Genomic DNA, 25474 nt, shown 5'->3' with positions numbered 1-25474 from the left:
TTTAAATTTTCCTTACGTATGTAGGAAAGAAAGCTAAATCATTATTCAGGCATGGGAGACCTTGTAGCTTTAAGGTTCAAATTCAAGGTTTAAAATTTACAGCTGCAGATGTAGAACGAGTGAGGGGGGGATTTAAAGAATTTTGTTTACTTAATGAAAAACCACATATTTAAATCTAATATTAATCTCTAAGTTTAGGTTGAGCTCCCTTTGTAGCCTTGTGTAAGATAAGAAGCACTCATGGTTTGTACATAAAAAGCACTTTCATAAGAATCTGAAACTAGGGCCAGCATGCATTCTTAGACACCAGGCACCTCATCTAAGCAACCAAATCTTCACAGAAAAGTTCTTAAACAATTATCCTTTCCCAAGCTCTTACCTGTATATATGCAGCAAGAGACAAAATACTTTCCTGTAGTAATCAAGGAAAGGAGCAATATGATCCACAAGGGAAAGGTACTCCACAATCCAAGGAATAGTCAGGATAGAACGTTGATCCTGAATAGATTGTCTCAGAAGCTTTAACACATCCAGTACAGGCAGGGTCTTAATGAACAAGAGAAGTTAATGCAGCAGCTTGAAGTTAACTTTTGATACTTAAAGAAAAACTTTATCTATATCATGACTTCTCTTTCTAGGTTTTCATCTTTCTGTACACATAAAACGTGACATTTCTTTGCACACGAGCAGAGGTAAAAACCACACTTAAAACAGCAACCAGAGGTCCCACTGGGACTTTCAAAAGTAAGGCTATAAGCCTGACTATGTACAAGTGGAGTCAAGGTCTAATCCCTGCCTCCTTGCATTCAGTATGACACACTGCTAGGAGATGGGTGCAAAACTAACACGCATATTCCTGGTAGCTGGATTTTACACTATAAATACAAGTCATTTTAGCTAGGTCAGAGTGCTGGTATGACATCCCCAGATTAGCAGAAATAACAGAAGACAGAGTACCTCACCACCAGTGCATTGGTCTCTCTTTTCCAGCTCACACAAACTCTTCTTTCCTTTATTCCTAACCCCAGAATATGCAGTAGGGGCACAGAACAGTATAACATCATCCCAGGAACCACTGGCTCACTTTGAAGGGGCATAACTATTCATAATCCCCTCATTGGATTAGAAAACCTGCCTCTCAACCAAAGGCCACATTAAATTTCTTAGAAGAGTTTGGTTTCTTACTTGGTTTCTTAACGCTACTGCAGAGTCTTGCAAGTCCCTAGTTGGTTGCTCCACAGTGCGATATGGCAAGAAAACAAGGAATCCCAGGAACTTGGCGAGGAGTCGTAGGCTTAACAGGACCACCGTGAAACGCTTCTTCTCATCCTGAAATGAAGAAAAGAAAGCTGAGGCAATGCTACACTAAACTGGCAAAGCAACTACCCACACCAAACTTACACTGCCTTCATGTAAAAGGACCACATAGCTTCATGACTGCTTTTAATAGAGGTACATTTCCAAAATACATATTTATCAAGCATTTTACATTGCACTGCTTCACTTATAGTGAGAAGATATTAATCCAAGAGCTTTCTAAAATAAGCAGCTGCTCAACCACATCTTTATATTAACAACTTCGGAGTCAATGAAGGCAGAGAGCTGATCTCATGTTGCCACCTTTACACCATCACTGCTCTGCAAGTTTCCATGAACCTTTGGCTGCCACTTTTCTAACAGACTATACGCTATGACACCTCTTATAGGTACAGATGAGTGAAGAAACATCTGAACAGGTATGAACAGGCATGACTACAAATTCATTCTAACTAAAATCTTTCTACATGGAAAAGTAACAAGGAGCTATTGCAACTGAGTGCAATAACTAGACTCAGTTATTTCATTGACTAACAATCTAGAAAGAGGCTCTTACTTTCCAAACTATTGTGCATCATCTCTTATGACACGGTCCTATAAAGCACCCTGAAGCATACCAAGTAAATGCCAAGGTGCTCAGACATCTATAACCAAGTTGCAGAGTTATGGCAAAACCAAATGAAGAAGCTCTTGTCCTGCAAATACAGCAGTGGAAGCTCCAAGGTAACCCACAATCAAGCAACTAATTCTTGAGTACAGGAACAGTTCAGAGAAATTCCTGACAGATGTCTTTGCAAAAAAAAGCTTACCTGTTCATCCATATCTGCTTCCCCATCACTGTGCTCATGCTCCACCAGAGTGAGGCCATCCAGTTCGAGTATCTTCAGGCACAGACTATCCATCAGGTGCTGATTGAACTGGTAACTTCAGCAAAAGATGATGATGAGTCAGACTGGACTGAAAACAGCAGTAAAACCTCAACTAACACACTGCAAAATTTCACGCTTGTCTCATGAGTTATATCAAGCATCAGCAGACATCCAATGTAACAGACTGAAGACAAGGAAGCAAGGGACAAGACTAGTACTGTCTGACCCCCTTCTTTTCCACTCATTTTGTACTTTTTCGAACAGATGCTATTTAGCAAGTCCCAGCATAAGGATAATAATATGGATCTGTCAAAGCAGGAAGCTGTAAAGTAACTGAACTTAAGATTCAAATCCCCCATAGATCAGGACTCCTCCATGCTGTGGATTGTAAAAAACTCATTAAACAAAACTGTGAACCTGGCTTCATCCTCTAACTCCTTAGCTTCATGCACTACCACACCAGAAACACTTGGCTGGTCCGGTGCCCTTGCTACACAGTACTCTTTGGCACTGGAAAATGCTGATAGCCTGTGACAAGGTATTATGGCTTTATAGAAGGAAGATAATTACCATATAGTCTAGCCTAATGTAGCACACACACTCACAGACACATTCTGTGCTCCAGACAGAACCTGATTATTAACATGTTCACCATGCATGCTGGCCAGGAACACTAAGTGTGGTATTATGCAGCTTAAAAACATTTCTGATATGCTCTGCCTAGGTTACACCATGCTCCAAGCACTCAGGACAACTGCTCCCGCTGCTGCAAGTTCAACATGCTGGTGTTCCCCACTCGTCCACACACTTCACCAAGGAAACAGCAACAATGGGCAGCTAACCTTCCTGCGCTGAGGATGAAGTCTCTGAAGAACTGCTGGCACCCTGGGAATGAAGGGGGTGGACAAGGTCCTCTGATGCTCTGGGGAACAACAAATCTTTCCTGCAGCCTCTTCAGACGGCTCAGATTATCAGAACCCAACATATTAAGGACATCCAGGTCTGGGGTGTCTCCCCAGCTGCCACCACCTCCAATAGGACCTTTACACATCTTCAGGAGACAAAAAGAGTAGCAAGATTACAAATTTTGTAATAAGGCATCATTTCACTTCATCTCTCACCCCACATATTCTCCCTTCCTCACAAGACTTTGTTTCAGGAGTAATCCAAGGATGGCCTTTTGAGGTGGCCCACATACAGATCTCTCTTCCCCATGCCAAAACATGCTACCCACCTTGGCCGTAAACAGCCTAGAGATCTTGACAGATGGAATTCCAATCCTATACATCTAACTCAGGCACATCTAGCAGACTACATCTGGATGTGTGGAGAGAACACCTATGACTTGCATGGTCTTCATGAACCGCTCAGTAGGATCTTTAGCCCAGTCTCCAAGGACCATGATACTGCACTATGCATTCCCAGACCAGATTTTCCTGGAGTTTCCACAGAGTTAAATAAAGTTAAAAAATTAATGCCCCCCTCCCCCAAACACACAGATACTACTCAAGACTCACAGAATCACATTGATTCTGTGAACCCACTGATAAGCCAGTCATTTCTAGAGAATTCAGTAAAAATCTATACTCCAATCAGAAGCACCTTTTCTTTCTTCATTCTTTCAGTTACAGTAAAGTCAGATGATGCTTGAAACTGTAAACTACAACAGCAATACTATATCAAAAAAAGCCTGTTGCACTGTTACACAGAAGAACCAGAGTCTCTTTGCAGATAGTACACTCATGTTGCTAATGAACATAACTGGGAACCTCTGCATTTGATGCATGTCAAAATAGATCCTTAAAATTTCAAAAAATTACAACTGTGCTAAAATTAGAAGGTCAAAGAAAATAACAACGAAGAATTAATTCTTACGGCTCACAATGTGCTCAGTATGCCTTATCCCTGATTTACAGAGTTCATCACTAATTTATCACTGATAAGTATTTCTGGAAAAGGAAGGAAATGCCCATCCTGAAGATTTGGCTCTCCCAAAAAAGTTTCAATAGGAAAATCTCAAAGGAACTTGCAAGACACAGTTTCTTTTCTCAGGCCAAGGAAGGATCAAATCAGCTTTGATATATATCTTCATAAAAAAACCCAAGTAATTTACCTGGATAAGCTGTTTCTGAAAGAGCCTGGCAAAATGGCTGTGGTTGCAGGTTGCAGAGAGGTGAGCCATCATGGCCCTGTGAAGGAAAACATCACAAAAAGATTACTAGATCTCTGCGGTACAAAAAGGTGTTTTAACCTCAAATGATACCAAAAGCATAAAATAACTGCTTTTAAGAAAATTATCTCCAAAGGCCACTGCAAAAAGCAACATCTTTATAACCAGGTTTTCCAAGCACCAAGCCCCATCTGCTGACTACGGAAACAGAAATTCTCCCTGAGCACCTGGAGAGCAAACAGTTCTAGAGATAACAAGGCTCTCTTCCTTTCTTGCAATAATGCTGTTATTTAGGAAGAAAATTAACTCATTCGGCTCCCACTCTTCCCTGTGCAGAGCAGTGAATTGAAAGTTCACACATATACAAGAAAACAGCAACAGCAGTACTTCTGATGCCCAAAGAGAAGGAAAATTTCTCAGTTTAAATCTCAGCCTTGTTTTGCACATGTGATGAAGTGTCACCTTCATACATGTAACTTGAGTAGGCTGGTGGTTAAGACTAACACAGAAACCTGCAAGGCAACTGCTTTCAAAACCATAATAGTTTTTTTTTATATATACACTCTATTTTGATAACACAATAAATGAAGAAAATGGTTTACTTTCCGTAGAAAGAGCCACAGTTGTCTTGTTTTCAGAGCCAATACATTAGAACCCCATGAAATAAATTAGAAGAGCTAAGTGCTTCTGAACATATAATAGTTCTCCACGCTTAAGAGAAAAGGGGTATTTGACATGGTCCCCCACAATATCCTTCTCTCTAAATTTGAGAGATATGGATTTGATAGGTGGAATGTTTGGTGGATGAGGAATTGGTTAGATGGTCACTTCCAGAGGCAGTAGTCAATGGCTCAATGTCCAGATGGAGACTGGTGACGAGTGGCATCCCTCAGGGGTCCGTATTGGGACCAGTATTCTTTAATACCTTCATCAATGACATAGACAGTGAGATCGAATGCACCCTCAGCAAGTTTGCAGATGACACCAAGCTCAGTGGTGTGGCTGACACGCACAAGGGACAGGATGCTATCCAGAGGGACCTGGACAAGCTCCAGGAATGGGCCTGTGTGAACCTCATGAGGTTCAACATGGCCAAGTGCAAGGTCCTGCACCTGGGTCGGGGCAACCCCCAGTATCAGTACTGGCTGAGGAATGAAGGGATTGAGAGCAGCCCTGCCGAGAAGGACCTGGGGGTACTACTGGTGGAAGAAAAGCTGGACATGAGCCAGCAACGTGCGCTCACAGTCCAGAAGACCAACTGTATTCTGGGCTGCATCCAAAGAAGAGTGGCCAGCAGGTTGAGGGAGGGGATTCTGCCCCTCTACTCTGCTCTGGTGAGACCCCACCTGGAGTCCTGCGTCCAGCTCTGGAGCCCTCAGCACAGGAAAGACATGGGCCTGTTGGAGCGGGTCCAGAGGAGAGCCATAAAAATGAACAGAGGGATGGAACATCTCTCCTAGGAGGACAGGCTGAGAGAGTTGGTTAGCCTGGAGAAGAGAAGGCTCCAGGGAAACCTTATTGCAGCCTTCCAGTACTTAAGGGGGGCTTCTAAGAAAGATGGGGACAGACTTTTTAGCAGGACCTGTTGTGATAGGACAAAAGGAAATGGTTTTAAAGTAAAGAGGGTAGATTTAGGCTAGATCTAAGGAAGACATTTTTCACCACCATGTAGGTGGTGAAACCCTGGCACAGGTTGCCCAGAGAGGTGGTAGATGACCCATCCCTGGAAACATTCCAGGTCAGGTTGGATGAGGCTCTGAGCAACCTGATCTAGTTGAAGATGTCCCTGCTCACTGCAGGGGGGTTGAACTAGATGACCTTTAAAGGTCCAACTTCCTAACCCAAACTATTCTATGATTCTATTAGAAACATGAAATGCACACAGAAGTGCATACAGTGACAATGTTCAGACCACAACATACTCATTTTAAGAGTGTCTCTTTCTGTGATTATGAACAGGGAAAGAGCTATATCAAGACTGATAAAATTAGGCCCTTGCCACCTGTGGCTTGTTTCTTTAAGGTAACAGTTGATACTTTTAAATACAGAAGCAAGTTTACAGGGACAGTATCTTCCAAGAAGCACAGCTCCCTACAGATTAGTGCAAAAGACCATGAAGAAGAGCATGGAACTTAGGATGCCAAGTCTAGTATGCTACACCAGCAATTTAGCTACATTAAAGAGTGAGATGAAGTTGCAGAAGACTCCTACCTGATCTTGTTGCCCAGAACTCTTTCAAAGTCCCAGCCAGTTTTTTCATGGTTATCCTCCCATTCACGCAGCAGTTCATAAAAGATATCCCTGTGAATCAAGATATTTAAGGGTATGAATTCCTACTCGTCAAAATTTGAAGTAACAACAACTGAATATTCAATTGCTCCGAAGTTCCCCAGCAAGAATCTACCTCAGATTAAGTAACTCAAGCCTCTAAGCTTTCAGATACCTTTGCAAAACTCATTAATGTTAGCGGTACTTCAGCGAGTTTCCATTTTCCATGTCTTTGACAGCAAGTGCTTAAGCTTGTTATGCCCAAGCTCTGACGGAATGACCAAAACACTCATTACCAGACATACTGAAGACTGAGAGGCAGGAAAGAATAAGCCACATGAAATAATACCTATGAGGAGAGAAAAAAGGACGAAGACAACTTGCCATTCTCCCCTCACCCTGTTGCTGCAAGCATGGAGGGAGGTGGCAGGAAGAATAAAAGCATACCAGATTTATATGCAGAAGCAATCCAGTAGGGTGACACACTGTACTGGCATTTACCAGAAGTCTCAATAACTCCTGAAGAATTAGGCTGTTCTTCTCTAAAGACATTAAGCATTTAGCTCCTGCAGTCAATATCGACAAAGACCTTTTTTTTTTTCTTAATTATAGAGTGAAAAATCTCGAGATTTTTCTACATGTAGCATACATGAGACATTCTTAGCATCCTTTGTTCACAGTCATGGAAAGGTTATACCCTGTGAGCCATACAGTAACAGTAGAAGAAACTTACCTTTGTTTCTTAAATATGTGAAATGCTCTGTCACTGGGAAAGTTAGAGCGATTGTCAGTTTCTGGCTGGAAAGAAACAGACTGTACAGAGCATGGCAGCAGGAGAGACACCTGTTAAAAATATAAAGGCAGCCATTAGATGAATACAAGTCTCTCATTTATCCAACAATCCAAGACCTAGAAAAAGTAGGGAAAAGACATGATGAGGGAAACAAGTATCACTAGCCGAGTTGTTCAGACACTAGCCATTTCCCAATTGCTAACTGCTAGTAAATACCAACAGTTGTACAGCCTACAGAGGCAGAATCACTCAACATTATGCGTGGAAGCATCTCATCTCTCTAAGACATCTCTGCAGAATAGACTACAACCAATATTGATACAGCATGGAAAGAAGTATCTGCAAACAGTCAAAGTGTACCTTCAATATAGGGCTCCAGAGAATGCAGGATAGTGGCTGGCAATTGCTGTATTATTCTTCTTTCTCCTATTCGAAAAGCCTATGTCTCCAAGTAACAAGAGACCTTTATTTACAGCTTTCACTAAAAAGCTCAGCTATTGACATGCCCTCGTCACAGAAAGTACACTGTACTTTCTTTAACAAAAGCAATTTCCATTTTTACGAGACAGATGAAACAAGATACAAAATACATTAATGCAGGCATTCCTACCAACCAGCTTTAGTTCCCTAATTCAGATGATTAGATCAGGAAGCCAGTTTCCAGAGGCTGCATTGTCTCCTCTGAAGCTTCATTTGCCTAGAAAGAGTCTGTAGGTATGAAACAAACCCACTTCTTCCAAACTACATTCTGATATTGCATCTAACGAATCATTCTTCTGGGATCCACATTTATTAGACGAGAATCTCAAAAGCAAAGGTTGAGGTCTGGGCCTCGAGCACAATGTAAGGCCAGCCAGCAGTGATTCACAGCTAACAATCACTGAACCTAGCGATTCACTCACCCGCTGACGAGAAAAAAAAAAAGTAGCTTTTAGACACTTGCCAAAGACAACATGACAAGATACTCAAAGTAGAAGGAATGCGATTTAACATCAAAGCCATCGCGAATAAAAGAGCAACAACACAAAGGCATGACACAACATCAGTTGAGGTCTGCCAATTTTTACCTTGGCTGTGCTGCTTTCATAAGCCAGCCTGAGCCTCTCATGCAAGGTGGGAGAAAAAGATGCAATCCGTTCATTTTCAGCCAAGAGCTTCAGTGTCCCCTTTTCTAAACGGGAAATAACTCTGCCAAGACAACATAGATAAAACCCACAGACAGACAGACATAAATAATACGTGATCAAACCTAAAGAAATGCTTATGCTCATTTTTTATGATGCTACCAAGCAAAAAGTTCTAAGCCCCAGGCACCTAGCATCAAATCCTACTGGCATCTGTAGGGCCATATTTTATTGTTCCCATCTCATGACTTTCCCATTCTTGCATAATCACACTGAAGTTCAGCAGACCTATCAGTGCAAGGAACTCACAGACATCCAAACCCAGGCCAAGTTGTATGTTTTGAGGCAAAGTTAACAACTCCATGCCTGTAAGCGGTAAAGCTCTAAAATCCAAGCACACTTGCCTCATCTCTCACACATCTGCAGACACAAGCAGAGGGGAGAAAAAAAAAAAAAATTTAAACTCACTCATACTGATAATCCAAGACTTGAACAGCAAAATAAACACAGTTGTGCACACTTCGGAAATGCTGTCTCCCTGATGCATCTAAGGGGGAAAAAGAAACATGAGATAACAGCACCTATCACCATTTATAAACTAAAAGACCAACAATTAGCTCTCAAGGAAGGTAGGAACTGCCATGTCCAAAAGCAGTCTTCCAGACCAGTATCCAATTTCCAGAAGTTCCCACTCTCCGACACCAGAACAGACAAATCCTCCCATCCCTATCCTTCCTATACTAAAGGCAACTGAATTGTTCAGTGCTGTATGGGAAAGATCCCTTCTCAATGTTCTGGCCAACAGTAAGCAGATCTAGGGCAAAAAGTAAACCGACTGCAACCAGTCATCAGCTGCTACTCCCGTAGCTGGAGACTTCATGTTCCTAATCTCAGCCCTAAGAATTCATGAATGTCAAAACAAAAGTCAATCAAATAGGAGCATCTGGTGGGGGACTCTCATCTTAAAGCCACTTTTTCGGGTTTTATATCCATATCAAAGTACTAACTGCACCAAGTTTAAGTCTGAATTTGCCAAAAAACAAATGCAACAACTACATATCTATATGGATGGGTCCTGTGCACTTGTAACCCGATCTTAAATTTAAGAAACACGTAGCAAATCAACAGCACTTTTGAGTTGCAAGGACCAATGGAGGAGAGACTCTATCCCATCTGTCCTTCTCTCTGAAAGTCAGTGCTAGCAAGTAGCTACAGAAAATCTCACATAATAGCAGAAAACTAAATTCAAACAGTATTATCAACCCCACGCTATCATATTGCGGAAGCACTTCCCATACATGCATGATTTTTGTCAGCATCTCAGATGAGTACCACAGTGGTAACAAGGCACTTTTATGAAATTTAAGACTAACTGTCTAAGCTAAAGGCAACTACTCTATATCACATTATCATTCCATGGAAGTAACATTTTTTCCACTCAATACTATTGTTTACCTTTACTTCTTTCATTGTCTTCAAGGTCACTATCCCCATCTTCTGCAGTAGAAGTGCCTTTAGATGTCAACAGCTGCAGAACAAAAAAGAGCTCCAGAAAAATATTTGGTACCAGGTTTTCTGGAAGACAGGAAATTAGATACTAAAGGTGGATATTCAGCATTGACCTGCTTTAATAAACAAAGATAAAAACATAGATAAAACTTCTATGGCACACTCAGCAAATAACTCCCTCCCTACACACAGCCACAGTGTAAATCAATATGGGAATTACAGGAAAGATGTGTTAGGGAAGGGCCTGGTTTCAGACAGGACCATACAACTTCAGCCTCCTGCAGCTCAGAGTACTGCATCAGGTTCATCTCCTTCCCTAAACGTTTACCTAGTACCCATTTATTTTAATAATTGTGTTGGCTGAGTTTATTTTTCCAGATGTTATTTGTTTGTTGTGGGACAGTTACAGTGTACTTTTGCTTCTCATCTACCTCCCCCTCACAACACACATGCAAGTTCAAAGCTCAAAGGTCAGTCTCACATCTTCTGGGTATTCACCTGCTATACACGATGAATAGAGCTGCGCCAGACACTCCAACTGTTTCTTGCAGGAAACCTTAGTAGGATTCGCACAGGTCACCAGATGGCTTTCAGCAGGAAGGCTAGCACTGCGAGTGTAACTAGGCTTAGTAGGAGTACCAGGCTCAAGAGATATTCCTGCAGGAGAAGATGCCTGGTGCAGCAATTTGCATCTGAAATTCAAGAGCAGCAACATACTATGTGACTGAAGGTGATAAACAGCAAACATGTGGCCTGAAGAGGTCTTTCTCTTGCAATCTAGCATGAAGGAATTCCTGCAATAACTATCCATGTCATTTACGCTGTCTAAAGCTGCTTTTACATGATAGTAATTTAACTCACCTTTCCCTTAAGAAATTATCTTGGGGCTAACAATCAAGACTCAAAAGAATCACATTCAAATTCCAACTCTGCTAAAACAGTGGGGCAGTCAGACCAAATTATCTAACCTATGCTATTGCTTCTCATCTAAACTGACATTTTGTTAAGGACACGGAATCTGTTAGAGACCAAGTCATAAAAAAAAAAATCTTTGCATGTACTATTTCTGATAGCTTTACAACATCTATAAAAATAAAGTTCACAACCATACCTTCCCATATATTTGTAAGTAAATGATGCCCTGAGAAGATCCAATACCACTAAGTGGAAAGGCAATGCAATAATTGATGAAATCCCATACTGGCAAGTTAAATGACAGACCAAACAAACTAGTTTAATTGCTGGATTCTAAATCAACAATGATCACTCAGATAAATACAAAGATACTGTAAAAAGATATACCTATAAAGGTCATCCAAAATGCAGCAGCAGAGTGGCATACATAAGACACGAGAAGCACAAAAAAAGCCAGTGACAGCAATATCAAATGATTGTTAAAGATCCCAGTGGAACATTCACACTTGGCAGATCACACCAACTCTTACCACACTGTCTCAAACGTAAAATCTTTAACAGTCACATGAGCACCTGACTGACAGAACTGAAGAAAACTACTTTATTAAGCACTTTGTAAACATACCAAGGTAAGACTCCAACAATGTAGTTAGATTCATGCTTTACTTTTGCCTCAGTGTTTTCACCTACCTCAGCATGAATTTCACCTTTTGCCCTTGTTCAGTGACCCAGTTGGCTGGGGGCTGCATTACTTTTGTACTTCACCACTACTGAGGACACAACAGCAGCTTCCAGCTCTGAGCACCAAGCACTGCCCATTTCAAGCATGATGGGTCAGATGAGATCACCTCATGGGCAAGATCCAGCCCACATACTGCTATTTCACCTACTTTAGTTTATAGGGATTAATGGGACATTTCAGGTAGAATTCAGATTGGAATAGGTGCTCCACTGAAGTGCACAGAGGCGGGTTTGAATCCTGAGCAGTTCTGTTACAGGTCCAGTACAAACAGTGACTCATGAGACTCTAGTGGGTCTGTTTAAACCAGTTCTGGTCCCACTGAAGTGAACTTGCAAGGCTTAACAGGAGAAGAATTCTATCCACATATCCTGAGGAGTTTCCCCAAGAACAAAATCTACAAAGAACAGCAACAGTTCTGTCAGCAATTACAAACAACAGTTTCCCTGTTCTTTGCTTTTTTTCTGAAGTATCAATCCTCACAGTCTAACAGGGATATCATTTTACAGAGGATGAAAGTCACACAGTGACAAAATTAGATGCTAGAATTCACCTCATCTCCCAGCACACATAATTTTCAATAGATAACTGCAGTAGTAACTTTACAGCCATTTTATCTGGCTGTAAGCTTGTGTTAGTCTGCCTACCTTGCAAAATCATTAACACTTTCCCCATGTTTGCATCATTAACTCATTTTCTTCAAACCAGACTATGCCTCATATGTGCAATCATCAAACACAGCCTAGTTACACCAGCTCAAACCCACTCGCTTTGCCTGGACAACCTAAGGAAAGCTGCACAGCAGACAGCCACACGTGCAAGCCCATGAAGAGGCAACCTTATGAAAGCAGTGAGGACTGCCTAAACTTCTGAAGATAAAGTGAGGGTCATTGTTCCGGAACCGGCACACCTCTAAAACGACAAACATGAGCTAGCTGCATTAATACCCTAGTCTGATACCAGACACACTCTTGGTTTTAGGAAAATTATAGTTTAAGGTCACCAATATCTGTTTTGGGTATTCTGGTCATTTCCACACTTACATTGGTATCACCTTAAGACAAGGGAATTAAGAATCAATACAAGCCTATCACCACCCTGCTCAGACTGTACCGTTCTTTCTTCAGCATCTCCCTCTCCTCTTGAAGGCTGTTGCTTATCACAGATGTAAGATTTCCTTCCTGGACAGCAGTAAAGGCCTCAAGGCTTGACCCAGATGAAAACCGAGCAGCTGGAGACTGGCTGACAGGTGTAGAAGTGAAGCACATCTTTGGTTTTGAGAGGGGGCGCTCAGCACTTACAGGAGTTGGGTTGATTCGCCTTGATGGTTTGGTTTTGCTGAAAAAGAAAGAAAGGATTCCACTGAAACCAAGCTAAACAACAACCCCAAAAAATAGGTTCAAGACAGATATGCATGCAACTCTTCCAGAAGAACCTAATGCTAAAATAAAATGGATATGGAGTCAGGACATTGAATTTCTGAACTGTACATATACTTGCTGACTTTATTCTGGTCACTGAATAAAAAGTCACGGAGCTACAGACTGCTAAAAACAGCCTGCTGACCCTTGCTGCAAAACTAATTATCAATCATCAAGCCAAAGAACATAAAACACAGTGCCATACAGCTCTTCCAAACATTTCTAATTTGAGAGGACAGGATAAGCCTCATTTTAGTAAGAAACTAATCCACTGGCAGTTCCTAACACGACCACAAGAAAAAAACCAACAACAATCAAGCTGCCACTGTCTATCAGTAGGAGTCCAGGCTCCTGAGTTATCATAGGCCCTTGGAGTTTAGGGAAACCTATCCTTCCTGCATAAACCACCCAGATTTGTCCTTCAGGAAGAGGCTCTGTAATGCAGTAAGAGACATACTGGAAATGAGATACAGGAACATAAAGCACTACATTCCTCAAGGAAATGCTGGTTGCTACATATTAATTGCTATGGTGACTTCAAAACCGCTATAGCGTTGGCTTCCAAACACTCTGTGACTTTTTTCCTCACTCTTTTTCCTTAGATGGGTATAGTGCAACTGAAATGAGAGAGAGACTTGCTGTCTATGTTGGAAACACACCTTATCCCCCTTGGCCAAAGAATCACCTAGAGCTTCAGATGAAAGTCCCATTTTCAGAGGCCAGTGCCTGGTACATGGAACAAACAGGCTGACAGGAAAGCCTTATATTTGGTAATGAGAATTTTAAAGAGCAAAATCTCAAAGAGAAAGAGAAAAAGACTGAGTCAACCACAATACAAACAGCTGCCCAGAAGCTAAGCCAGGGAGTCACCAGGGAGACCAGTGCTTGCCGCAGACCAAAATATGGGCATCAGCTAGCTATTTTGTGCATGACCACATGGCACAAATGAAGCTGCACACTAACATCTGTTACCAGAAGCCACAGCACGTAAATCTGAAAGCTTTTTTTGCTAGCATCAGTAAAGCTGAAGAGCCTTCCAGGATTGTTCTTCATTTGCAATTGCTATTGTGTTAAGTAAGAAATGTGAAGAGCCAAGATAATGCTGACTTGTTTGAATATGCAAGGACAAAGAAGTGCTCAGCTTCATATTAGCTGCTCTGTGCACCAGTAAGCTGCAGGCAGCATCACAAGTGAGAGGCTAAAGAGGCATCCTGAGCCTCTTGAGAGTTCACAGTATGGAAACCTGGCTACCTGTTGAAGCAATATTCCCCTACTTGACAACCGTAACAAAGCAGTTCTGGCCAAGGAGCCCAGAAGCCAGGCCCCGGGTATCAGCGTCTTCTGTATCTGGACATGCACAACAGGATGAGCTCGTCAAGGAACAGTAACCTGCAGCACAATCCGCATGAGACAGTGAGGCAAACTTGCTCTTACTTTGTCCAGCCAGAGGCAGCACCCATGGGCGGAAACTCCTCCAAGTTGTTAAGATTTAGCTGACTGGGTGGGGATCTGGCAGAAACAAGAGGCACTTCACTCCGCTTCCTTCTCCCTCCGCTCCACGACACACTGTCATTCTTTCCGTCTTCGTCTTCAGCAAGGGAACGCCCCAGATCCCGAGCTACCTGCCGGCCAGAGGCACTGACTGAGCTGCTGCCTTTCCTTCGGCCTCGTCTTGCTGGCAGGGCTTCAGGCGTGGCTGTAAGGAAGCTCCCCAAGCTGGCCTTCTGAGATGACCGCTTCTCACCGTGGTTAAGCACAGGGCTGTACCCAAAGCTTGGGCTGCTACTGGAGACCATGCCAGGGAAGTCACTGCAAGGGCTAGACAGGTTTGATCCAGAAAAGGAAGAGGAGCTGCTGGATGCTGCAGCAGGAGAAAAGCTGGTATCTGTCGTGCAGGCAGTCACCGCACTCCTTTGGGAAAAGAGCTGCACTCGGCTGCTGGTTGCATGGCCTGCCCTCCTTTCTGATCCTGTCCTTTGGCTCCCATGGCCCTTGGAATTAGGAGTTTTAGCAGGAGTAGAGGGTCCATTAGTCAGGATCTGGCTGGTCTGCTCCCTTAAAAAATTTAGCAGAAAAGGCACAAAGTCTTTCTGAAGCAAATTAAGAGATACCAGCTTGTCATGGATGTGATTCTCCTACAAGGAAAAAGGACAAAGCATTAATATAAAGATGCTACTCAATTCTTCCTTTCCATGTGCCCAAACTTGTTTAAGTAGTAACTGTGGGATTCTAATACGCAATAAAAACCAACATGACTTGTCAAAGCAGGTCACTGAAATTCAAGCGACCTCAGTGCTGGTCATAGATCTGCAACTCAGCCTCCACACAAGCCATTTTGGCAGAAGTTTTCAGATGGAGTCATTCACTTTGGTGCTCCAACTGCAAAACAGGGGAACTGTTCCATGGAAACATCAATAATACTTACTGAAGCTGTGGACAGGAAGAATTTGGACCGACTGGCACCCCTAAGTTCAACATTTCAAAGACATCAGTACTGAAGCAGATAATTCTAATGGAAAAATCTAAAATCTGCAACTTCTTCGTCCCCTATTTGTCTATGAATGCCTCCTGCTTCCACAGAGGGGAGCTGTAACAACAACTGTTGAAGCACTTTGAGTCCTGCAGTGCCAAATACAAGACCAAAGCTACTCTTCTATCTCAATTAAATAATTTTGCTCCCTTGAGACCTCACAGAGGTCTAAACAGAGACTGTGCAAGTTTAAAGTACACGAAGTTTATACTTCAGAAACTTAAACAAAAAACCCACCACAGATTCAATGCATTTAAAATCTAAACAGGTAGTGGTGATCTTACAAGGGTAAATCTAGACAAAAAAAGACTTCATGTTACATGCATAGTTCAAAGCTCTGTACGCTAGTTAAAATTTGTTTTGTTCCTAACACTGCACCAAGTTTCTGTGCCCTCTCAATGGGATTCAGCAATATTTGCAACAATACCACAAGCAGCTCTCACTTCTCTCAACCGGCTGGCTGTCAGTCAGCGGGTGGTGAGCAGTTGCAGCACTTGTTTTTCCCGGGTTTTGTTTCCCTCTCTTTGTTGTTTTCCTTTTTATTACAATTTTTTAAAAATTTTAATTCCAATCATTAAACTGCTCATGTGTCAACCCACGAGCTTTCTTACTTTCACTTCCCATTCTCTCCTCCATCCCACTGCAGGGGGGCAGGGAGAATAAGAGGGGATGAGGGAACGAGCAGCTGTGTGGTGCTTGGTTACTGACTGGGGTTAAACCACAACATCATTGCACACATATTGCTGTTAATTTATATTCTCACCTCCGCTAGATGAAAAGTCAAGACAGCAAACGCTATTTCTGAAGGACTTTTTCATACAAAAGGAGGCAGTGACAACATGGCCATGACTGGACTCCTACAGTCCTTGACATTAATGCTGAAATTCGTATTTGAAAGCCTGAGACCAATTCAGCTTCCTGGAGAAACATGAGACTCTGACACAGCCTGGGTAACAAGCCAAGCAGCCAAGGCTCACTGCTTTAGCACTCTAACAACCAGTGGAAAAAGACAAGTCAGAACACAAACCCCCTGAGGAGTCAGAAGACCCAACTTCTTACCAGCTCCAGTCTGAAACTGCCACAAAAGCTAGAGCAAGATGTAGTCTACCGTTTCCCCGGGTGCCCCTCTGGGTTTGGCATAGAGGCACAATGACAAGATCACAGTCTGTGCTATGCACGAGACCAGGCAGTTTCTCCAGCTTTTCAGAGCACAACCTGCTTTCACTCATCTTTCTTGGTGCAAGTTAACAGAGGTTTGGTTCCTCCATGGCCGGACAACCGCAGCTTGTCAACAGTTGCCATCTGCAAGCCTCCCACTTGCTTTCTCACTCAGCTCCAAAGCAACTGAGCTGCTCCCAGCAGCAAAATTAGCAATTCCCTTGCAAGGGCAAACGTTTTGGCCTCCGCACCCCTCACCCACGCAGTGCTAGCTGGGCTGCCAGCATCTCAAACTTCATAACCTCTGCAGGTCCACTTCTGCAAGTCACAGTTTAGGAAATACCAGACAACATAAAATGCTAGTCCCTTCTTCCCGCACAAGTTTAGGATGACAGCAATACTCGACTAACTCATGTGAGTGAGTTTTGATTTTAATTAATACTAGGTAACGTGCTCTGAGGGGCTCAGGCAGAAAATGCGTTAAATACAAATTGATTCTCTTCGTTATCAGTGAAATTTAAGCGCTCAGAGTCCATCTATGATTACAAATGCTTTTATTACCACCCGAATTCTCCAGCCACATCCCACTGCAAAACTCCGCCTACTCAAACCCAGCAAGCACCCGCTCCCAGCCCTGCAAGACCCTCCTCAACGTGCAGGCGGGACGAGCAACCAGTCGGGAGACGCAGCCAAGACCCAGGCACCGAGTCCTCGGGGCCGAGCCGTGCCCGGAGCGCCAGGCCCAAGGCTGGGGGCTGGACTGCGCTGCACGCGGACCGCGCCGGCTGCCCACAGGCGGCGGGTGACAGCTCCCTCCACCGCTCACCGTTACTTTCCCCGCCAAAGACGCGGGAAGCGTCACCGCCTTTCCTCAGGACACCGGCTGCCCTGCCCTCCCTCCGGTCCCCGCTGGCACGCGACAGGCAGGGGACCCGGGCGCCGCCTTCGCGCCACGTTTCCCAGCGGCAGCGCCCCGCAGGGCCGCCCCGCCGCCGCCTCAGCCCTGTCGCCGCCCGGCCCAGGCGGCGCCGGGCGCTCGCCGAGCTCAGCCCTGCGGATTTTAACGGTTTTCACATCGCCGCCAGCGGCGCTCCCGCCGGGCAGCTCCCCGCCGGCGGCCTCGCCTTCCCGCCGCTCTGCTCAGAGCCCGCCCGCGGCGGGGGCGGTGCCGCCGGCTGTTAGAGGGAGCTCGGCCTCAGCTGCCGGCCGCAGACGGGCCCCTCACCGGGGCCCCGGGTTGACCCACGCGGGCTTCACCGCTCGCAGCTGCGCGGAGCGGCCGTCCCCAACGCCGGCGAGGACAAACTTTCCCACACGGCCCCGGCCCGCGGCGGCAGAGGGAGCTGGGCGGGTGGCGCGCGGCAGGCCCGGCCCCGACAGGGCCAGGGCGCTTGCGGGAGGGGAGGGCGAGCGGGCGACCCGCCGCGCGTTACCTCAGCTGGGCGCTGGCCGGGGCCGTGCCGGAGCCACCGCACCACGGCACTGACCGCCACCTCCTCCTGCAGCAGCAGCTCCAAAACGGCCGCCATTCCCGGCCGCTGCTGCTGCTGCCGCCGCCGAGCACGCGCACAACCCGCGGCGGGGGCGGGGCGGGCCGGCGCCGGCTGCGGGCGGGCGAGCGCGCCACGCGCGGACGGGCGGGCCCGTCGTGTGTGTGTGTGTGTGTGTTCGTGTGTGTGTCCCTCCCCTCCCGCGGGGGCGGGGCGGCGGCGGGGATTCCCGCCGGGGAGGCGGGCAGGGGCGGGGCCGGCGCGGGCCGGGGCCGGGGCCGGGCCCCCTCCCCATGTCAACACGCGGGGCACGGGGCGCCTGCGCCGGCCCGTGCGCGTCTTTTCCTCTCATGCGCGGTATTTGCTTCCCCAGCAGGGCTCGGGGCCCGGCCTAGCGGCGGCGGCACCCGCCGGCCGGCGCGGGGGAAGGGGCAGCGGCGCCCGCTGCGGCTCCGCGCCCGCCCGCCCGCCGGCGCCGGGCGGGATCCGCCCCGTCCCCCCCGCGGCGGCGGCGATGGCCGAGGACTCGCCTAAGCGGCGCAAGGCGAATTTCAACGAGGCGGAGACGGAGGTGCTGATCGAGCAGGTGCTGAAACACGAGCAACTGCTGTTCGCGGCGGGGCCGGGCCGCGCCTCCCCGGGCCAGAAGCGGAAGGTGTGGGAGCTGATCCGGCACAAGGTGAACCCGGTGGCCGCCTGCCCCCGCGACGTGGAGGACCTGAAGAAACGCTGGCGGGACCTGAAGCGCCGCGACCGCAGCAAGCTCTGCCGCCTCTCGCAGGGCTGCGGGCCGCCGGGCCCCGCCGCCGCCCTCGGCCTCCTCCTGGCCCCCGAGGAGATGCCGCCCGCCGCCGCGCCGCCCGGCCGCCGCCACCTCCACCACCACCGCGCCTACGGCTCCCTGCTGCCCGCCGAGGCCGTGCCCATCGTGGGCGGCATCGACACGCTGGAGCTGCCCGGCGCCGTCGTGGGGGAGATGGGTGAGTGCGGGACCGACCGCCGCGGCGCTGCCCCCGACCCGCGGCCGCGGGAGCCCCGGCGGCCGCTTCCTCGGCCTCCGGGGGAGGAGCGGCTCCGCGCCGCTGCCATTCCCCGCTCACCGCCTGCGCGCAAGGGGCTGCGGGTACCGGCGCCGCTTGAAAACGTCTGGTTTGGATAACTGCCTTCTCTCCTGGGAAATGCAAAATGCATAAGCACGCACACGGAACGGGGAGATTTCGTGCTGCAGGTCATAGAAGTGCATCAAAACCGCACCTAAGGGTAAAACCGATCTCGTAGTAGATGTCTCTCAGGCGTTAGACCCAGCCGCCTGCGTTCACCTTTGTAGTACTTGTTCTTGCAAATGCGAGAACGGCACGAAGTGCTGCGAGTACGCGAGTTGGTACGTACACGTACCAGGGAGACCGCGCGTTAGCGCGCTGGAACAATCACCTTCAACGCCAAGGGCTTTCTTGCAATCACAGTGTTTCAGCGATGCTGTTGCTGATTACCGCCTGCATGGTAGAGCATGAAATGAGCTTGCAATGAACTTTGTCTCTTGGAAGCTAAAGCTTGGCTTCTGTGGTGGGGCCAGTAAGGGATCTGTAGTATGCAAATATATGGTTAACTGGTGAATGCATCTTTACGGTTTTCTTCCCACCTATCGAGGTAGTATGTATTCTAAAAGCATCAAAGATAACGCAGGGCGAGTTGTAGAGCCTTGGTTCAAGAACTGATGTTAGTGCTTAGTGTATGAGAATGCATTTCACTGACCACCAAAGTCCGTTTCTCACTGACTCTCCTTTGCTTTTCCTCTCCCATCTCTAGGGTTTAATGATGATCCTGGCCCATCTCATCAATCCAGTCTTCAGAAGATGAACCTCAAAGAAGAAATAGTCGTGAAGGTGGTAGAGCCAGAAGAAAGCTCTGAGGACATGGCAGTGGTTCCACCTAGCCAGGAACAACTATCTTTTCTGGGGACATCAGGCAGTGGTTCGTCTGGGAAAGTAAAAGCCAAAACAAAAGGCAGGTCCCAGGCAGACCAAAATGAAATAACTGAAGAGGACCTAGTGCAGATTCAGCAGACCCAGATGCAGGTGATCCAGTCTGGCTTTGACAGTGTCAACCACAATCTTGGGCTGCTGCAGCAAGGCATGCAAGAGCTGAGTAACAGCCTCAGCATCATGGCGCATACGCTTGTTGCGATCAAAAACATCTATGTGAAAAACAACACTGGCCCGACCACGTATGCCACCGCCTCTACTCAGACCACAGCTGGATACCTGAGCCCAGGTTCCCCCCAGGTTTCCCCCGCTGAGGACAGAGGTAGAACACAGGTGGCTGGAAGCAGCAGCAGAAGCAGCAGCTGCAGCTCCAGCTCCATGTCACAAGAGCCAGGTCCTTCCGAGTTTCCTAGGCCCCCCCTGCGAACCATTAAGAAAGAACATCCAAATGGCTGCTACTACTTCTGCTTTGCAGATGTGTAAAAACTTGAATATATGTAAAGTGACTGTGGTGTTAGGTGCTGTTGTATGTTCTGCTCCAGCCTGTGACTTCGAAGGAGCAAAGTGGACTTGCCTCCCATGTTTTTCCCAGTGGGAAACATTTCGCTATAGGTGGCATTAAACACTAATTACCAGTCTCCTGTTTGTTAACTCTGTTGCAGTTGGCTATAATTTTCTTTTTTCTTTATCCTCTTACTCTCTTAAAAAAAAAAAACACAACACAAAAAACAGATTTATTTTGACTAAGACTCTTGTCTGTATCATCCTTTGTTTAATGTGACCTTTTGAAAAATAAAAGGCATGAGAGTGGGGTAAAAAAGTAACATTATGGTTACTGACTGGCAGAAGCCATCTTACATGAGTTGCTTAGGTTTTTTTGGTTAAACAGACCTCAGTAGTAGTTGGGTTTTTAAGTACTTGCTTTTTCTAATAATTGCAATGTCGGGGGTGTTTGCTTGGTGGTTGGTGGATTATTTTAAGTCTGAGCTGTGTAAGGCGTCACAGGAAGAGTGACATACCTGCTTAGTCTAGGAATGGTTTAGGACTGAGCTGTTGATTCATGAATGTACTTTTCAGAATTCATACAGCATTGTTCCACTTGGCTACTGTTCATTCCCAGCTTGTCAAATGCACCTTCTCCTCGGAGGCATTTTGTTTTACTGCAGTAGCAGGGTAGGCTGTTTTTTATCATATGATTAAAATAGAGAAATACAGCAAAAAAAAAATAGTAATTGATGAGTGATGCCTGATTTTGACATGGAATAATTTTTCCCCATATGGTTTATAAGCAAGCTGTATCTTCAGATTTTGCAAGCCTCTGGAATCAATACCACGTTTGAAATACAGAGAGCAGAAAAGTTTCTGTATTTTTTTACACGAAACAGAAGTTAGTTAAACAAATTACAGGAGGCAGAGGCTGACTTCCCTCCAGACAGAACAAATGCTCCTGCATCGTATATGAAGCTTTTATCTTTACCTGTAGGTGAGATGAGTAAAATCTTCCATTCTCTTAACTATATATCCAAGGAAGAAGACAGACAAGGAAGAGCTGGAGCAAAAAGTAAGCTGTTAAGTGTCAACTCTGAAACAAGCACAAAGGAATAATTTTATCTGAATGTGAAAAAGAAAAATCTCCTTTTCATATTTAGACAGGAGGAAGCTATTGTCACTGGCACTATTCTTAAAATGTGTTTAAGGCTGCTATGTTCAGGGCTTATATATTAGAGTTGCTCTACTTTGCACAATTCAAGACTAGTAGAGGTGCTGTGTTCGTATGTCCAGCGTCCATATGAGAGTGGAAACAAAAACCCTCTCACCTGCAATTTTATCCAATGACTTGAAAAATCACACAGGTCCTTGTCTTAAGCATTTAACGCCAATATTAAGGTTCTATAGATAAATTTGGCCTATAGCAATGACTAGCTGCCTCTAGTTTTCCAGTTGTTTTGCACAAACATTCCTGTGGCAAGAACTTAGCAAACACAAATGATGTAGAGAATGGCAACCCCATTGTCCCTCTCCTAGCAGCATAAGAACATGTAACCATGGGGTAAGACACCATTTTTGCAGATAGCTTTGACAGAGCACTATACCACATGAAAATGTACTTTTAAGGACTTCCTTCTGCCCTTATGCCATTATGATGTACCGATCACACAAACATACACCTCAAAAAACAACAGCTGCTGCCTAATAAAACGTGAACACAGTGTAGTCATGTTGTTAGCAAGTGTTTCCCTTTTGTATCACAGATGGAGTAAAATGTGCAAATATCTCACAAAATTAAAACATATGCATGTATGGCACATTGTTAATTGGGATTAATGCCTTGAAGAAGAGGAGGTTCTTGTTTTCAGGTTTACCTTAACAAAAGGACAGATGGTGTGGGTGACAGGTATCACTACCTTCTTCATAAACTGCTGGTTTTAAAAACAGGAAAGAACTAATCCTTCTAAATCTGATATTTTAGTCTATGTTGTTAAAAGCTTTCCAAATTAACCTGTTGGAAGCAGTATTTTGCCCCCATTAGTACAGATGGGCCCTCTCAAGCAGTGTTATGAAGGCGTTACCCTTCATTTGTATTTTGTTCTCATGGTCAAAGCAGCCAATTAACGCTCCATGACTTTCCAGGTAGATTAGCAAAATGTGATCTAAAAAGTTTACCTGGTCCTTCTGGGCAGCGGTTTGAGGTTGTCCAGGTTGCCACAGCCAGTTCTCACTGGTCCAACTTTCTTTCAATGTTTCCAAGTCTTTCTCCAATTCTTAATTCTTGAATTTCACTTACTACAGCATTTCTAGGGAGAGCTGAATTCTGTCCACTACATAGCGTGCTCATGTTCGAGTACAGCAGCTACAGTGCAAGTGCAGAGAAGCGCAGCAAGATCCTAAGGGCAGAGTGGGCAGGAGCACCAAAAGTACACACCATCCAAGAAGCATGCCATTACATTTCTGGCTGCTCTTAACAGAAGACAAAACATCATTTTCTTGGAATGTTACTGAGTAAATGAATTCCCAATTTGTTTCCTGTCATGTGAAGCAACTTGGGATACTTACATAAATTACAAGAGCTAATGACCTGGTCATGAAGCTTAATGAAAATGCTGCCAATGATTTGAACAGGGGCAGAGCTGGCTTTTGGTTTGCCTTACATACAAGGCGTAACAGTGATAATACTGAGAAAGAGATCCAGGGAATTTTCTCCAATTCTCCTGGACTTCCCTAAAAACCTTGTTCTGCTGCACTAAGAGCAGGCAGTATTTTCCACAGCATACAAGAACTAAGACATGCAGGCACATATAGCAAGACACTCGCTTTTTGCCTTCTTGTAACCGAAGGAAAAAAAAAAAAAAAAAAAACCACTGTCAAAGCACTTTCTCCATTTAAAGTACAGGGTTACAATAGCAAAAAATATTTAAAAGATTCAAGTGAAGCTTTAGAAGTCATTAAATCATTATACAAACACAATCAAGAATTGAAGTTTTGCATGCTGAATGAATATTTTATTTAGAACCAGTTTATAAAAATAAAATACAAAATAATTTGAAAACAAAAACTTAAAACATTGTACAAAGCCTTGATATGGTACAAATGAGAAAATAAATAATTACAACTTTATGTACAAATGACCATTACAAGGGCATTAACTCTTTATGTTCTTGGGTGCCTGAGCAAACTTAAAAGGAAAAGAATGGCTCAGAAGATTTCCAAGGAGGGGAAGGGCAATTACTGAGCAAGAGAATTTGAAGGACTCAACATTTGTCTTCCTCAATGGTAACAAACAATCTTGGAACTACTTTCCACTTAATTTAATCATGCTGCAGATTTTACTGTTGAGTACTTAATTTCTTATCGGGTGACAACATCATATTTTTAGTTAATAAACAGATTTCATTCTTTTTGGTATTGCCCAGATTTTAGATTAGAAGCCATCAGTTGGCAGCTTCAAAAAGTCAGTACTTGTCTGAAGGCATTGCTGGTGATTTCCTTAATTTACTAGTTTGGATATTCTTAGGAAAGCATTTGAAAATTGACATCTGTTAGCACAAACACTGCAACTCATCTCTGGGCTGACTCTATAGAAAGAAACTTAGAAGTTGGGGAAGAATTTCAAAATTTTGCTTTCTAGCCAAGGAAACTATAGAGGATGCAAAGAAGGCTGCTAGGCAACAAATCCAGATCTCCAGTCAGAGGAGAAAGATGTGAAATAGCCCCCAAAAAATCCCACCTCACCTTGTGTCAAACCTTTATGACCTTGCCTGCCACGCAGCAGATGCGGGTTTAAAAGAATTTGAAGCCAGGTAGACCAAACTAATTATACTGTATCTTTTGGAGCAAGCTGGTCTGCTGTTATTATAGCTCCTTTATGTAAAAGTTAGGTCAAAGATCAAGTGATCTCAAAAGGAAACAAACATCTGTAACTCTGATTAATTCCAGCTGAAATCACACAGACAGCTGTGGATGATCAGGACCTCATATGAGTAGCACACTTGTGGTATTGTTTTAGAAGAAACCACTTTGTACTCTTGGCCAAAGCTGGCTCTCAGCAGTAATTCTTACAGAAAAGGAGAGATCAAAAGGCATGGCATGGCATGGCATGGCATGGCATAATAGTAATAAAAAATAAGCATTTTCCAATTTAAAATACAGCAACTACATATACAATATTTATAGAGCAAGTTTATTCCTTCACTCCCTGAACAGGGGGAAAACTGAACAAAACAAGACCCTATACTGATTTTAATGAAAGCTTAACCTGCACAAGAACAGCAAGAGTTCCCAAGGATCCAAGCTGTCCATGTAGAGGAGAAACAAAAGCAAAATACATAAGTGACTTATGCTAACAGTTGGGACTGTCACTGTTACTCTTCAGAGAGAGTGTTACCAACAATGAAGAATAAAACCAGCCTACATGTTCAAACCTGGATGGCTAGAGTAATTGCCAAGTCAATACATTAGACTTTAAAACAATACATTCCTATGCATTTCTTCCTTTGAAAAACCCTCAGAGGTTACTTTTAAGAAGCCCAATTATTCAAACCACAGGAAAATGAGTGATTAAACAAACTTTTTGGCATTCGACAGTATCTTAAAATAATTCCAAACAGTGATTACACAATCCAGGTTGAGCTTTGTATCATTTCTCATTTACAAATGTTGTATGTAGGGAAAAGGAAGACTGGCTTCAAGCA

General features: G+C 44.8%; 2 protein-coding genes across 2 annotated transcripts in view; one reads left to right on the top strand and one right to left on the bottom strand.

Moving 5' to 3' along the window:
• The window catches only part of CDAN1 (codanin 1), a gene marked incomplete at its 3' end in the record, with an annotated part of 31409 nt that extends 13052 nt beyond the window's left edge, over positions 1–18357 (bottom strand). Inside the window, exons 1-14 of the mRNA XM_082000838.1 lie at positions 18247–18357; positions 14560–15260; positions 12818–13042; positions 10549–10742; positions 9997–10116; positions 9010–9088; positions 8485–8605; positions 7358–7467; positions 6568–6657; positions 4300–4375; positions 3029–3237; positions 2127–2241; positions 1186–1329; positions 380–546 (exon numbers count right to left, since the gene is read on the bottom strand). Of these exons, the coding sequence (XP_081856964.1) occupies positions 380–546; positions 1186–1329; positions 2127–2241; positions 3029–3237; positions 4300–4375; positions 6568–6657; positions 7358–7467; positions 8485–8605; positions 9010–9088; positions 9997–10116; positions 10549–10742; positions 12818–13042; positions 14560–15260; positions 18247–18342 (2447 nt within the window). The 5' untranslated portion in view covers positions 18343–18357. The remainder of the gene's footprint in view (positions 1–379; positions 547–1185; positions 1330–2126; positions 2242–3028; positions 3238–4299; positions 4376–6567; positions 6658–7357; positions 7468–8484; positions 8606–9009; positions 9089–9996; positions 10117–10548; positions 10743–12817; positions 13043–14559; positions 15261–18246) is intronic.
• Positions 18358–18817: 460 nt separating this feature from the next.
• LOC309405580 (uncharacterized protein) lies at positions 18818–20768 on the top strand (the record flags this gene model as incomplete). The annotated part of the gene is made up of 2 exons (XM_082000387.1): positions 18818–19283; positions 20110–20768. 2 exons carry the CDS (start codon positions 18818–18820, stop codon positions 20766–20768), a joined length of 1125 nt encoding a protein of 374 aa, XP_081856513.1.
• Positions 20769–25474: the final 4706 nt, after the last annotated feature.

Source organism: Phaethon aethereus (assembly GCF_964289735.1).
Source record: "Phaethon aethereus genome assembly, chromosome: 5".
Lineage (NCBI taxonomy): Eukaryota > Metazoa > Chordata > Aves > Phaethontiformes > Phaethontidae > Phaethon > Phaethon aethereus.
This window is presented reverse-complemented; position numbering and strand designations above follow the sequence as displayed.